Genomic DNA, 15339 nt, shown 5'->3' on the forward strand with positions numbered 1-15339 from the left:
CATGTGGCTGACACAAACAAGAATTATGGGTTAATGTAGGATATAAGAGTTAAAAAGAAGCCTGAGATAATAGGCCAATCAGTTTATGATTAATGTAGACCTCTGTGTTTTTCTTTGAGACTGAAAGGCTGTGGGACCGGGTGGGACAGAAACCTTGGTCAACATTTAGGTATGATGAATATGTCAAATATGTGTAAAATCTAGAAAGTCAAGGCTCAGAGGTGCAGTTTAGGTGAATCAGATGTAGATATAAATCTTTTTTTTTCTGTGACATTATGCTATGAATGTAAATACTATCACTTGGGAAAGAGGGGAAATAGACTCAAGTATTTAGACAACCTGTATTATGTGGAAAGATCTTGTCTCCAAAACAAAACAAAATGATCAAATGCATATCAAAACAAACCCAAAAGGATAAAAGTACAGAGATGCTTTTATGCTTGTTAAGCCTCTTTATTGTTTTTTGTTTTATTATTTTCTATATTTACTTCCTTCTGTTTCCATCCTTTGAATTTATCACACTCTTTTAAAAGTGAATGTTAATTTTGTTAAACTTTAGATATTTCTTTTTCTGGCCTAATATAAAGATTCAAAGCTAGTTTTACACAACAATTTAATTTTCTATGTTTTTTCCCATGCTGGACATTTAATCTAGGGCCCCACACATGATAGGGCAAATGCTATACCAGAGTCACACTCTCAGCCCTTACAAATACTTTGGTGACAGAATTTTACTGTAATGTCTTTGTGGTGAGAGAATACAGATTCTTCAAAATTTAGTAATAGCTAATGACAAACATTATATGCCATGTACCATTCTAAATATCCATAATTCATCTACTTCTCACAATAATCCTATAATCAGGTATTACTATTGCTCTAATTTTCATAAGTAAGGTGGAAGGCACAGAGTAACTGAACAATTTACCTAAGTAACTTTAATAAATGTGGAGTTATGTTTCCCACTTACCACTTTAGTTTTTATCCTTGGAGTAAACAGAATCCTGTTCATTGAGGAAGAGATTAATCCATCTGAGGCATTATTAATGTAAGATAACATAGATCATCACTGTATAGAATTCTTAGTTTTTTGTTTTTTGTTTTTCCTGAGACAGGGTGTCTCTGTATAGCCCAGGCTGTCCTGGAACTCACTCTGTAGATCAGGTTGGCCTTGAACTCAGAGAGCTGCCTGCCTTTGCCTCCTGAGTGCTGGGATTAAAAGTGTGTGTCACCACTATGGGCAAATTCTGAGTTTTAAAAGATGCATACAAACTAAGAAACCATCTACAAATACCGAATGTTCCTGTAACTGCTCAAGCGGACTATTTTTTGTATGTTATGCATGTTCCCATCTTTAGACCCCAAGTGCCTAGTAAATGACTTGTTAGTACAGATTACTTTGCATTTAAAAACATTTGGTATAAATAGAGTAAGTGAGGTCATTGGGGAATGGGAAGTCTGACTTCTTTCAGCCTACCCACTTTGAGAACCACTTTACACTGATGTGTACATTGTTATTTTTTTTTAAAGCAAAACAAAAAAACCTATAGCAGTAGTACTCCTTTGCCATACAAATTTACTTTTGATGAATATTTGGGTTGATTTCAGTTTTGAGCTCTTATAAATGAAGCTGAATGTTATTAACTTTTATATGTAAGGCTTTCTATGGACATATGGCTTCTCTTAATTATTTATGACCATAACAACTATATTGTATGGCAGGCTTATGCTCACTTTCTAATAGCTGTTTTCCAAACTGGTTTTAAGCCTTACACAGAAACTGTCAGCACACACACACACACACACACACACACACATATATCTACATATCTGTGATTTTTAAAATTACTTTATTCTTATGTGCACTAGTGTTTTGCCTGCATATCTGTGTGAGGGTGTCGCATTCCCTAGATGTTGGAGTTATAGACAGTTGTGAGTTGCCATGTGGTTGTTGGGAATTGAACCAGGTTTCTTCTGAAGTGTAGCCAGTGCTCTTAACTGCTAAGTCATCTCTCTAGCCCCCATGTATACTTCTAAAGCCAGTCTTTTACACTTTTAATCCCCTAATCAATGTTTGCTGGTAATTAATGATTGTAATTTTAATTATCCAACTAATCACCCTGATTAGTGCACTTTTCAAGTGCTTCTTGGCTTTGCACATATCTTTTTGCAAAGTATTTGTCGAACCCTTTTGCCCATTTATTTTTTTCCTGAGACAGGGTTTCCTTGTATAACAGATCTGGCTGCCCTGGAACTCACTCTATAGACCATACTGGCCTCAAACTCACAGAGATCCACCTGCCGCTGACTCCTGAGTGCTGGGATTAAAGACATTTGCCACCACGCCCAGGTGCTTTTACCAATTTTTATTGTGTTTTCTAATTATAGAATTTTAAGAATTTGTTATATATATACTTTTGCCAGCCATAAGTTTTGTAAATATTTTCTGTCACTCATTGTTTGTAAAAACCAAAAGGCTTTAATTTTTTAAAACTTCATTGTCAGTTTTGGTCAAGCTTTAGTTTTCTAACCAAGAAATTTTAGCCTCTTCTAAGAAAATAAAGATTTCCTTTTACAAATTTTAGCTTTTATATTTAGATCCATGATTTAACTCAAACAGATTTTAAAGTATGGTATATGTTAGAATTAGTGTTCATTCTCCCCACAGTGTATATTTAACAAAATCTTCTATTACTAAATTTTGACATCTTTGTAAAACATTATGCTAATTAAGTATGTGTGTCTAATTTTGAACTCTCAATTCTGCTCTACTGATCTATCTTTAAATCAGTATTAAGTGGTCTCGATGACTGTAGCATATAAATCTTAAAAATCAGGTAGTATGATTTTACAATTTTATTATTCTTTTTCAGAACTTTAAGGACTTGAGTCCTCTATTTTTCACATATAATATCCAAAAGTATTTCATAACTATCAGAACTTCCACAGAGCTTTAAATAGGGATGACATTACATGTATAGGGCAAACTGGAGAAGTGACATCTTAAAACCACTGCATCTTCCTAGGTATACCTGTCATTTATATAGGCTTTTGCTTTTTCAGTGATAGGGCCTTGTGTATGTTAGCTGACTACTCTACCATTGAACTATATATACTTGTTTTCTCTAATTTCTCTTAATGTTTGTAGTGTTCATTATATAGGTCTTGCATATCTTGCATTTCATTACATTTATTCCTAAGTACTTTACTTTCTAATACTACTGTTTTGTAAGTGGCTTTTTTCTCAATTTTGGTTTCCAATTTTTTTGCAGTATAAAAAGTCTTATTCTATAAGTGTATTAAGTTCTTTCATTAATTCTAATAGGTTTTTTATTTTACTTATTTTTCTTTTTGAGGCAGGGTTTCCCAGTAGCTTTGGAGCCAGTCCTGAAACTCGCTCTATAAACCAGGCTGGTCTTGAACTCAGAGATCTGCCTGCTTCTGCCTCCCAAGTGCTGGGATTAAAGGTGTGTGCCACTACTGCCCAGATAGTTCTAATAGTTTTTGAAAACTCAATAACTATTTGAGGATTTTAATCTGTGTCCTCAGTACATAAAAATAATATTTATAATTTTAAACACACTGCTCTCACATCTAAGTTCTTTCATATAAACTTACTCCAAATTACTTAATCTATGCCATAATTAACAAGGAAAGACTAGTTGATAAATTTTCAACAAAAGGACTGAGATAATTATCTCAAATGTAGATGAGATGAGCTTTATACCTATCAAGAAGCATGGCACTTGCAAGGATGCTTAATTATGTAGTGCACATATATAAGGTTGGAATCAATGTTCACAAGTGCGCACACACACACTTTATTAAAATAACATTTCCCTCCCTGAAAAGCTTCTAGTGTGACCTACATTTATTTCCTTCTCCCTTGATTCCATTCAACTTTCAGTCCCAAGCTATGGTTCTTCTCCTGTGTCCCATCGCCACCATCCCAGCAGATACCAACCATAGCTGGAGTTTCATCCAGTACATGGAGCACATTTCTGACCTCAGCTGTGACTGTGCCCATCATTAGGATGTTTGACCTCATCAATTTTACTTTTTTTTCCTCTAAATACTAAACTTGGTTTTCCTTCTTGCTATATTGTAATTGCTAAGACCTCCAGTATAGTTTTTTTTTTTAAGATTTTATTTTATAGGACTGGGGAGAAGGCTCAACAGTTAAGCACTTGTTGCTCTTTCAGAGGACCCAGGTTGGGTCTCTGCATTCACATTAGGTAGCTAACAATGGCCTCAAACTCAAGTTCAGGGGAGACAATACTCTCTTCTGGCCTACATGGGCACTTGCACCCGCATAATCTGCTTTGGTGATCATTAGGTTCTCACTGTAATGATGTTGTAAAATGCTTTGAAAATATTAATTCCCGTAAATGTAAATCACTCAAGTTAGTGGGTTAAAGACAGTTGAGTAGGTTCAGACAAAAGCAGTTTATATTTTTTGCAGATAGAAGTCAAACACTGAACTAAAGCATTTCCATTGAACGGTAATTTGTGATTTGAGACATTTATTTTGTAGACTTTTCAGTTAATATATCTTAAAGTAGCTTTGTTAGTAATATTTTTCCAGTAGTAACCATAACTAACCTTTTCTTTATTAAAGCAGATAATCTATGCTTTCATAACATGTGCAATTTTTAAACACAAAATTAAAAGACTACAGACAACCCATATATAATTTACCTCAAATATTCAACAAAATAGGGCTTTATATCATTATTCAGTAATATAGTCACAGTTGCTCTAGTTGCTGTGAGACAAAAATATGATAAAAATTACTTGTCCTTAGGAGTTTTCATTTTAGGTGAAAAAATACATTTGTGGGAAATAATGTAACAAAGCAGGATACACGGAAGTTGAGTTACATTTTATTTAAAGTGCCATTGCTATTTATAATAGTACATTTACCTTGAAGAGGCAATAAATAACATTCATGAATGTAAAAGTTAAAATCGAAAATTCAATACTTTATCTCTTTTGGCATTAGAATTCATTGTACTTTATACTGATTAAGCAACTAGTGTTTATATTACACAAAAATGGAAGGGAAAATGTCAACATGGGCCTCAAAGATGAACTTAATTTGACATGTGCCATAATGTTAATTATTATGTTGTCTTTTTATATATCCTAAAGGAGGACAGGATCATAAGATAATCTAGTTAAAGACTTAAATCTTCACTAGTGAAAACACATGAGTACAAAATTTTGTCTGGTAAATGTCATGCTCTGCTAATCTTTCCAGAAAAAGTTCAATATCTGCTTTTAGGTATTGTAGTTTTCTCCTTCCAAAAATCTATTTATGGGAGATTATCTATGAGAAGATTAAAAGTCCAGTTCTTTCAGAAAGGATTACTTTTAGCTCAATTCCATTCAGGTGTAGACCAGATGAAAGAGTGGTTTAAGCAGTTCTTAACTTTTAAAAACGTGTTTTGGAAGACTCACCATTAAATGTGTTCAAAGTAGCATTTTTTTCTGTATGTGTACTGATGTGTGGTTTTATTTTAAAACTATGTAACTGTGTGTGGGGCTGAGCATGTGAGTGTACCTATGTTGGAACTCCTGGAACTGAAGTTACATAGCTCTGAGCCACCATGTAGGTGCAGAAAACTGAACAGAATTATGCATGAGCAGCAAGTGCTCTTAACTGAAGGGCCATATCTTCATGCCTGATCTATGGGTTCTTTCCAATAAAAAGTTGGAATGTTTTTAATTAATCAGAAATGGACACAACAAATGTTTTAAATTAACATGAGAGACAGTAACTATAATACTTTGGGATAAAAATCAAATAGCAACAAACTTTCCCTATGACTTTGCTATAATATGAAGAATTCAAAGGTTGGGTGGCACATGCCCATAATTCCATCACTTTGGAAACTGAGGCACGAGAATTTTAAGTTTGATACCACTTTGATACACAGCAAATTCCAGGCCAGCCTGAGCTAATTAAGAAGCCTATCTGAAAATAAAACAAAACACTGAAATACACAACTCTGCACCGAGAGAAACATCACTAATTCAGAAGGATCAATGGAAATCATACTTCCAGTTACTCAAGAGTTATTAGTTAAAAATTGTGATTTAGAGCTGGACATGGTGATATACATCTAAAATTCCTAGCATCTGGAAGGCTGAAGCAGGAGGATGGAGACTTCAAGGCCAGCCTGAAGTACATAAATAGCCTACCTCAAAAAGCAGAAGAAAAACAAATTCACTCTTACTTTCTTTTCCCTTCCTTTCTTCATTTTTAAAAAAATTTTTTTTGAGGCAGGGTCTTGCAATGTGCAAATAGAGATCCTCTCTCTTGCCTCTGCCATCTAGGTGCAAGGATTACACATGTGTGCTAACATACTCACCTTTTAAGTATGTCTGCTACGCAGGCCTTATTGTCTTAGAACTGTGCAGTATAGGCTGGCCTCAAAGTCATGACATTTTTCCTGCCTCAGTCTCCTGAGTGCTAGGATTATAGACAACATACCTGATTTCAAATAATCTTTTAAGTATAAATACATATAAGGTGGGGTTTTTTTTGTAATGAATTGGGAAATAAATTCTGATTAAAATGTATAGTTTAAAAGGTTTTCAAAAAAGGTGAAATTTATTCAAGTAATATTGTGTGTTGTAAAATTGTTAGTTTTATTATAAAAGACAAATAGCACAAAAATCTTTAGTACAATATTTTGAAAATTGTATTTTCTAGGGTAAGAAGTTTTATTTTTTTCTTCAGAAAGTGTGTAACACAAAGAAGTGATACTTTGTTGTTTTCCGGACAGGGTTTCTTTGGTCTAACAGCCTGGCTGTCCTGGAACTTGCTTTTAAACCAGGCTGGCCTGGAACTCACAGAGATTCACCTGTCTCTGCCTCCTGAGTGCTGGGATTAAAAGACATGAGCCACCATGCCTGGCTAAAAGTGATTCATTTACTAAGACTTTCAGATTTTAATATTTCCTTACTTGTGATATTAGGGATTAAAAAATGTGAAAATTCTACCTAGATATTCTATATTTCTTAGTTCTAGAAGTATACTTTTTAGAATTTTATGCTTAAATATAGTTGATATTTTTCCTATTGTAATGTTTTGGCCAGTTTATTTGCCTTTGAGCAAGAGATACTGGTAGAAGATACAAGTGACCTTCCTTATGCTGTGACCCTTTAGTACAATTCTTTATGTTGTGTTGACCCCCCAATCATAAAATTTATTGTTACTGCTACTTAATAACTGTAACTTTGCTACTTTTATGAATCATAATGTATGTATCTATGATTTCTGGTGGTCTTAGGTGACCCCTGTGAATGGGTTGCTTGAACCCCAAAGTGGTCTCAACACAGACTGAGAAATATTGCCTTAAGGCATCCAAGGTATCTTACTTAGGCTGTTGGTAACTTGGATGTATGCATATTTAAAATCTCATCTAGCTGCATGTGTAAGATTGTATACTTTATGGTCATGTGTTACAACTCAAGTGAAAGGGTAGTCTGCCACTTGGAAAGGCCCAATGAATCACATATGTAATTTAAGTCACGAAGTATGTGGAGGGGGAGGCAGACATACAAGGTATCTGATGCTCCCAGCAAATGAACTTCTTCTAATCATTTTCAGGTAGATGAACTGTGTTTGTAGCTAAAGTAAAGCTTCGATGATGGGAAATTATTAGTGTTCTATTAGAAGTGGTGTCAAGAAGAACTCAGTAGCAGTTCATCTATAAATAAGTGTTATGACAGTTTGAGTAAGTGGATAAGAACATCATATAGTGACACCTTATAGCATGTTTATTTGATTTATAATTGCATATGCATTTTACTTTTGCTTTTTAAGGTTTGGGTTTTTGCAGTATCATGTGGCCTTCCAAAGGATGGAGAATAAAGTTTGTTTTTTTTTTTTTTTACTTAACAATTGTTTTCAGTGTGGTGAATAGCTGAAATTATAACTGTGATTTTAAAATGGTGCAATGTTTCCCTATTAAGGGAGAAAAAGAATTGGTTTATGTTGAAAATATAAACACTTAATCTGATTCAAAAGTGTCTTTGAAAAAAACTTTTCCTTGGAACTGTTATCACCTCCAAAAGCCTTTGAGAGGATTAACTGCATAGACCAATACTGTTCTATATTAGTCAGTATTAAGCGTATGATGTCACCTTTTCCCTCCCCTCCTAAGCTTTTACTTTGAGGGAAAGGAAGACTTTTGGGGGTTAAGCCTGAAAATACTAAGGCTTAAATACCATTGATATACATGATAGACAACCTCACACCCCAAACCTGTCTTGAAATGGGTCAAATACTTAAGCGCTGCGGAACAAAGCAATCCAACCAGCAATTCCCCATAAAAAGAGAAAGGGGGTGTGATTAGACTCCAGCTATTAAGCAAGTTGTTGAAAAACAAAAACAAAACAAAAACCAGTTTCGTGGTTTGTTTCTGCAACAGGCATAGGTTACACTTGTTTCTTCTAATTTGCTCCCCACCAAAGGGCTATGCTCTAAGAGACCGGCTGAATTGCCAAAGCAAGCAGCAACTGGGACAGACATTAAGGGCTTTACGGAAGTCCTTCGACTGTCCCGCAGCATTGGTTATTGATAGTTCACCCTGCCGGGGTAGCGATCGATCAGAATTTGTTAAAGGTGCATAGAGTCATAGTTAAGGATATATGTGTGTGTGTGGGTATAAGCTTCTAATAAAAGGAACGCAGCAACAATAGCTGAGGAACAGCTCTGCCTGGTGACGTAATGGCTGGCAGCGGTCCAGCTTCGGCAGAGCTGCCGCTACCTCAGCACCCAACCTCCCTCAACCCGGTCCAGCCCCAGCAGAACCACCGGAGCTGTGACTTCTTACGATGTCGCTCTGTGGTCGCTACCGACGCCTTACCGTGGAGGTCTGGAACACTGAACAAAGGGTGTCCCACAGTCTTAAGTTGTCGGGGCACGCAATACTCTTTCACACTTCTCCAACCCTCTCAGGCACCGAGTCCATCAGCGGCTTAAGTTGAGGGAGAGGGAAAAGACCGGAGTGCCTCAGTGTCCCCAGGCTGCTCTCCGGCCACCTCCTTCCAGCCCCTCCCCCGCACCCCCCCCCCCGACGGTCTCGGCGGGAGGGGATCCCGGCGGCCCCGCTCCCCCGCACGCCGGTCCTCCCGCCTTACCTCTGCCAGGTAGAGGTTGAGGAGACAGAGCGTGGAGAACTGGAGGCAGGAGGGGAAGCAGTAGAGCAGCCAGTGCGGGAAGAAGTGTAGGCGAGAGGGCGGCCGCTGCACGGGCTGCGAGCCGCTGAGGGAGAAGGCGGCCGAGAAGAGCGTGGTCCTGAGCGCTGCCCACGCGAGACAGAGGAAGAGGCAGAGGCTCTGGTAACTGAGCCGCCGCTCGCGGTACAGGAGCAGTCGCCACAGCTGCAGGTAGGCAAAGGCGAAGAGCGCTGCGTAAAGCAGCGCGTGCAGCACGCTCAGCGCCAGCTGCACCGAGCCTGGCACCGCGGCACCCGAGGCCGCGACGGCGCCCCCGCCGGGCGACGAGGGTTCGCGGCCAGCCGTGGGGACCGCGGCTGGCGCCGGCTCCGGCACTGACACCCTCATTAGGGGACACGAGCAGCAGTGAGGGAGCGCGGGAAGGAAGCGGCCCAAACTCCCCCGGACCTCCCGCCCGCCCCAGCCTGCGGCCCCCGGGCAGCACCGTGACAGGACTCGCAGCCCCGCGCGGTGACCGCCACTGCCCTCGGGCTCGCCTTCCCTCCCCCCGGGGCGCTCGGCTCCTCCTGCCACCGCTCGACTCCGCAGCAGCAGAAAACAACTCTCGGCTGGAGACAATCAGCTGAGCGAGCCGAGCATTTGAGGCGCTCGCTCCGCACTGTGGGCTGCCGGCGATTGGCCCGGGTGGACACGCCCTCTGGGTGCCGCGCTCGGAGGACCACGGGCCTCAGAGCCCGTCACTCCACGATGCCGCCACTTGATTGGGCTTCTGATGTCCTCCCCTCTTTTTCCCCCGCCCTGCTCCTCACGCACGCTGCTGATTGGTCCAGCAACTGTAAGACCTGCTCGCGCCCGCGGGAGGATTCCAGATACTGTCACCTAGGTTTGCTCTCGCTCCGCCCCGCCGGCCCTCCATTGGTTGGAGGATCTCTTACGTAAGGAGCACGAGGAGAAGGCGGAGCCTCGGGTTCCTTTTTTTTTTTTCTTTTCTTTTTTTTTTTTTTGTTTTTGTTTTTGCCCTGAAGACCGATTTTGCGGAGGCGGCGTGGGCGGCGAGCTCTCTCAGGTAGGCGTTGTCGTTTGCGGGCTGCCTTGGGAACCAGCCGCTGCCCCGCCTCTGGCTCCGCCTTCTCCCGGGTGGCGGGAAGTGCTGTCCTCGGAGATGGTTCACCTCATTGCCGTGAGGTCCTGCGCGCTGGTCTCCGGCAGGTGGGTGGCAGCGGGCCTCGAGAGTCTGCCTGCAGGATTGCATGCACGTCCGCAGCAGGCTGCTTGCGGAGCTCCGGCTTCCGAGCTAGCACACCTGTTTATGGGGCGCCGAAGGATCCTGGTTTTGCTTTATCTATTATCATTATTTTTATTTCCTTTTTCTGCGTGAGTAGGAAGGAACACGAGGCGAGGACATCGAATGAAGTAAAGTGCGAGTGGAAACTGTAAGTATTCTCTTGGGAAAAGGTCCTTAAGCACGGGTGGTACTGGGAAGAGGTGAATGTTAAGGCCTTCTACAAGGGAAAGGCGATTCTTTGAAACCTGCAGTTTGGAAAGATGTCGTTGGCATAAAATTTAGGGAGGGAAGGGGGAGAGCAATAACATTTTGGTCATTGTCCACGATGGAATTGTGTGTAGGAGCGGATGGTGCTATCTTCGTTTGAGACGAAGAGGCACAAAATAAACGTTATAAAAGTGAGAAATGACTGTATAGTGGGTCACTACATGAAATTTGTTACCCTTTTTGTTGTTATTTGGTAGCAAATCAGTCAAAGTGATACAAGATTAAGAGGGAATCCTGTGTTCTCAGAGTGAATATCTCCTCACAGATTAAGTGTTCTTGCAGGCAGAATATTTACTGGAGCATCCAAAATCCAGCCTTTCCTAAATAACCCCTTTCCCAAGCTCTGCTTAAGAAGAGTGTTGCTTCCCCATCCTCCACACACCAAGTGCATGTTGCTGGGGGTTTAAGGTCTGTGTTGTTCTCGTCATTCTGGGCCAGTAGCTTACCAGGCAGCGGATGGCGTCACTGCCCATCTGTATATAACCATGCACATGCATGCACTATAATGATAAAATGAGAAGAAAGCTGTAAGTCAGAGGGCTTATTCAGTGTCTTATGGACAGGGTCATCAGGTGAACTATAACGAGGCAGGGGAATCTGTAGCATTTAGAAGCTTTCTTTTATCTCATTAGTTTTAGGGTTGGTGGAGGCTATCTACATTCCGGACCTTAAAGATGTTAAGCCAGACACAAAGGGGGGATAGTAAGTGATGATTGCAAGGGGCAAGAGGTAGTGCAAGCCGATTTTGGGTCTTGTTTTATGATGCTCCGTCTTTCCTGGTGTTCTATGCAAGCATGCTGCAGGGGCTTTACAGAGATGCAGTTTCTTCAGAGAACTTGACTACGCAGCATTTATTCAATACTGATCAGCAGCAAGCAGTTCTCATTCTGTGTGCCCGAGAGTGCAGCTCTCCATGGCCTCTAGCTTCGTCCTGCGTGAGAGAGTCTTATCATTATCTGAGTCACATCTAAACTGACTTTGGAGCATGTGACTTCTTTTTGAGGCTGAGTGGTTTGATCAGCATGCTCCCGTGAGCACGGAACAGTGTGGGTCTAACTTAGGGTTTATGTTTGTAGATTGCCTGCCTTTGCTGGTGATTGCATATCTTGTCAGATACAACCAACAGCAGCTCCTAGTCAGTATGAATATGCTGTTTTCAAAACCATGTCTCTTGGTCTCTTGAAATAAGCTGAATAGCTGCAAGAATCTTGGTACACATTCACACATTCATTGTCGATCCATTAGCTACTGTCGTCTCCAGATTACTCCACAGCTTTATCAACTTGATGTGGCTCAGTTTTTGATCATCAGTGTCTGACAGACCTTGTGAGGCCCAGACCTGTTTTGAGCTCTGCTTGATCTCCTAGCCAGTGCTTGAGAGTTCCTGCTAAGGGAACTGTTCACTTATAACATGTGTGTCAGTGGACAGAGACTAGTTTACGCTACAGAAGTAGTTCCTCAAATCTTGATGGCTTAAAATGTCACAAGATGTCTTCCTGAAGCTCACAACACATTAGCTAGGGGCTCTTGGTGTTGTGTTTGTGTGGACAAGATAGTTACCATTTTGAGCATTTCTGGAGACTTTTGTCACCTGATATTCCTCTTTTCCTCCCCTCCCCAGAGTGAAATCATATGGTGCCATAAACAGCCTCAGCAGAGGTGGAATTAGGAAGCTCAGTGAAGCCTTCTTTACCCCAGGAACTCAGGATCCACCACACCCAAGGAGCCAGGTCACATTTCTCCTGTGGTTCTCATCAGTTTGTGGAGGTGTGTAGATTTTCTAGTTACTAGGTGTGTGTGTGTGTGTGTGTGTGTGTGTGAGAGAGAGAGAAAGAGAGAGAGAGAGAGAGAGAGAGAGAGAGGGAGAGAGGAAGAGAGAGAGAGAGACTAAATGTCTTCTCTATCTTTGTTTTCACTCTTTGATTGCCTATAGTCTTCCCCACCCACATTCTCCATCCTTCAGTTTAAAGATCCTTGTGTAAGGGGGCTGGAGAGATGGCTCAGTGGCTAAGAGCATTGCTTGCTCTTCCAAAGGTCCTGAGTTCAATTCCTGGGAACCACATGGTGGCTCACAACCATCTGTAATGAGGTCTGGTGCCCTCTTCTGGCCTGCAGACATACACACAGATAAAACATTGTATACATAATAAATAAATAAATAAATAAATAAATAAATATTTTAGCCGGGCAGTGGTGGCGCACGCCTTTAATCCCAGCACTCGGGAGGCAGAGGCAAACGGATCTCTGTGAGTTCGAGGCCAGCCTGGTCTACAAGAGCTAGTTCCAGGACAGGCTCTAAAAAATCTGCAGAGAAACCCTGTCTCGAAAAACCAAAAAAAAAAAAAAAAAAAAAAAAAAGAAAAAAAAAAGATCCTTGTGTAAGGAGGGCAAGACTGAGCAAATGCCTTTTATTTTCCAAGGATGGGTTTGTCCATGTTTTTTTAGCTGGGTGGGGTAGATTAGATTAATAATAGAAGCTATGGAAGTTTATTTACGTGCAAAAAAGAAAGGTGAAAGAGTGTAAGATCTGAAGAAAGAGGAGAATATCAAAATAAAAATGAGGTGATTTTACTTAAGGAAGTGACGTGAGCCAGGTATGATTATATTTCATGCCTGTAATTCCCAGCACTCTGGAACTCTGGAGGCTGAAGCCAGAGGATCACAATGAAGCCAGGCTAGGCTACGTAGTAAGATCATGTCTGAAAAAGCTGAGAAAATAAAAAAAACTTGAAAAGTTGCCTTGATATTTATCTTTGCCTCAGTTTTTTTTTTCTTTAGAGATAATTGCTCTCAATCGGTAATTATGTGTTTTGACACTGACACCTATTTTCAACACTGTGGCTTTTGGTGTTGTGAAATATAGTAAGTCAGCCTTCTGTCCCCTTGCACACTTTGTACTTCTGCCGTGGCTCCTGACCAGGCACCTAGTGGACCCCACATACTTTGTGCTTTATGTAATTTTTAAATAGTCAAATACTATTGAAGGTGGGAGGATTGAGAGATGACTGATATGTTCCTGTCTCTGGTCGCTAACGGATCAATTACACAGCACTCTCACACATGTAATCTCATCTGTCCAGGTAGGGAACAGGCATCTGAAGTTTGCAAACCGTCGGAGCTGCAAAGCGTGTTGGGGGAGAGAGACAGTGTACCAACTCTACTGTCCAATTTACGCTAAATTGAATTGTAGCCTCAAGACAAGGAAATAATTGATGCTTGATCTTTCAGTTGTAATTTAACCTAACACTGTGGTTTAATTAGGTTATTGTTATTTCATATAGGAATGAATGCTCTATAGTTATTCCCTTAGCCACAGAAATACATGCAGTTTCCTCCAAAATACAAAGAAAATAGCGGGTAACCTATTTTTAAAATGTTCCCACTAATATAAATATCAAGTAGCCCTGGAATAGGTTGCTTACAGTGGCTAGAACGTAGAAGCAATTTTAATGTCAATGATACCTTTTAATTAGGTATCATTAAGATGACATTTTTTTATACTGCTGTCACTTCTCATTTTACTTTGAGCTTTTAAACACTTAACTCAGAATTAAAACCTGAAAGTCAAATCTGCGCAGTGATAGTAACAGGGTTTAATGAATTTCAGAAATATTAAGTAATTCACGAATCATTAGCTTCATTTTTTTTTAAGAACACCTGCTCTCTAGGAAGAGCAGTCTTGTTGATACTCTTGAATGAATGAGCATGTAGCCAGGGCTTTCATGATTTCTCTTAGGAGTATATAGAAATAATTTTTGCTGTTTTCATTGCCTATTTTAAAATAGTGTGTTTGAAATACAGAGGTCCTATTTCAGATTAAAAGATGAAAATTCTCACCTATACCTGTGAGTGTACTTTTGTTCTTTGTAAATATGGTAGTTTTTAAAAAAGATTATCTTCATTTCCCTAGAGGCTGGGAATGTAGCTCTGTAGTAGATTGCTTGACTAAACTATCTTTCAAATTTTGACAGTATAGATCATCAATAGAAAAACTCCCGGAGTTGTTCAAGAAAAAACAAAGTAAAATTTCAGAATAGCAGACAAAACTGACAACAGGCCAAAGAAGAAAGCGGTAAGTATATGAAGAAAGGTGACGGGAGGGTGGGTAGAGCAAATCGGGTTCAAAAGGTAGGACTGGACTAGTCAGTTGAGAAAGACGTCTGTGTATAAGCAGTGTAAAATAAGTAAAATAGTATGTCTTAAGCATTAAGGTAGGCGTATGTTCAAAAAGAATGTTCCAGCATAATGTGAGTAGATCGCTTGCAGGAGATTTAAAAGGTAGTGAACCCATAGCAGAGTTTGGGTGTCTTTTTCCCAGCCAAATGGTGTTTAGCAGTTGCTGGGGGTATTTGTTATACATTAGCTATAAATGGGTCGAACAAAATGTTTAATTTTAAAAATGAGTAGAGTCAGGCTTGGTGGTATAGGCCTGTACTCCCAGCTACTCAGGAGGCTGGGGCAGGAAGATTATAAATTCAAGGCCAGCTTGGACAGTGAGTGACACCCTGACTTCAGAGTAGCTGGCTGGGGCTCAAGATCAGTGGTAGAGTGCTTGCCTAGCTTGTACAAGGCTTTGAGTTCATTGTCTAACACAG

The 15339-nt window shown here is 40.3% G+C and overlaps 2 protein-coding genes across 6 annotated transcripts in view; one reads left to right on the plus strand and one right to left on the minus strand.

Annotated features, from left to right (window-relative positions):
* Positions 1 to 9613, minus strand: part of Gpr137c (G protein-coupled receptor 137C) — a 66859-nt gene extending 57246 nt beyond the window's left edge. Inside the window, exon 1 of the mRNA XM_038310377.1 lies at positions 9154 to 9613. Within this exon, the coding sequence (XP_038166305.1) occupies positions 9154 to 9579 (426 nt within the window). The 5' untranslated portion in view covers positions 9580 to 9613. The remainder of the gene's footprint in view (positions 1 to 9153) is intronic.
* A 599-nt stretch (positions 9614 to 10212) lies between these two features.
* Positions 10213 to 15339, plus strand: part of Txndc16 (thioredoxin domain containing 16) — an 87372-nt gene continuing 82245 nt past the window's right edge. Inside the window, exons 1-4 of one of the 5 annotated variants that reach the window (XM_038310194.1) lie at positions 10213 to 10258; positions 10575 to 10625; positions 12366 to 12511; positions 14716 to 14816. The gene's annotated coding sequence lies outside the window, so the exon portion shown is untranslated. Of the gene's footprint in view, positions 10259 to 10296; positions 10402 to 10574; positions 10626 to 12365; positions 12512 to 14715; positions 14817 to 15339 lie in introns of those variants that run through there. The other 4 variants (XM_038310196.1, XM_038310198.1, XM_038310197.1 and 1 more) reach the window with 4 other exon arrangements.

Source organism: Arvicola amphibius, chromosome 13 (genome assembly GCF_903992535.2).
Source record: "Arvicola amphibius chromosome 13, mArvAmp1.2, whole genome shotgun sequence".
Classification (NCBI taxonomy): Eukaryota; Metazoa; Chordata; class Mammalia; order Rodentia; family Cricetidae; genus Arvicola; species Arvicola amphibius.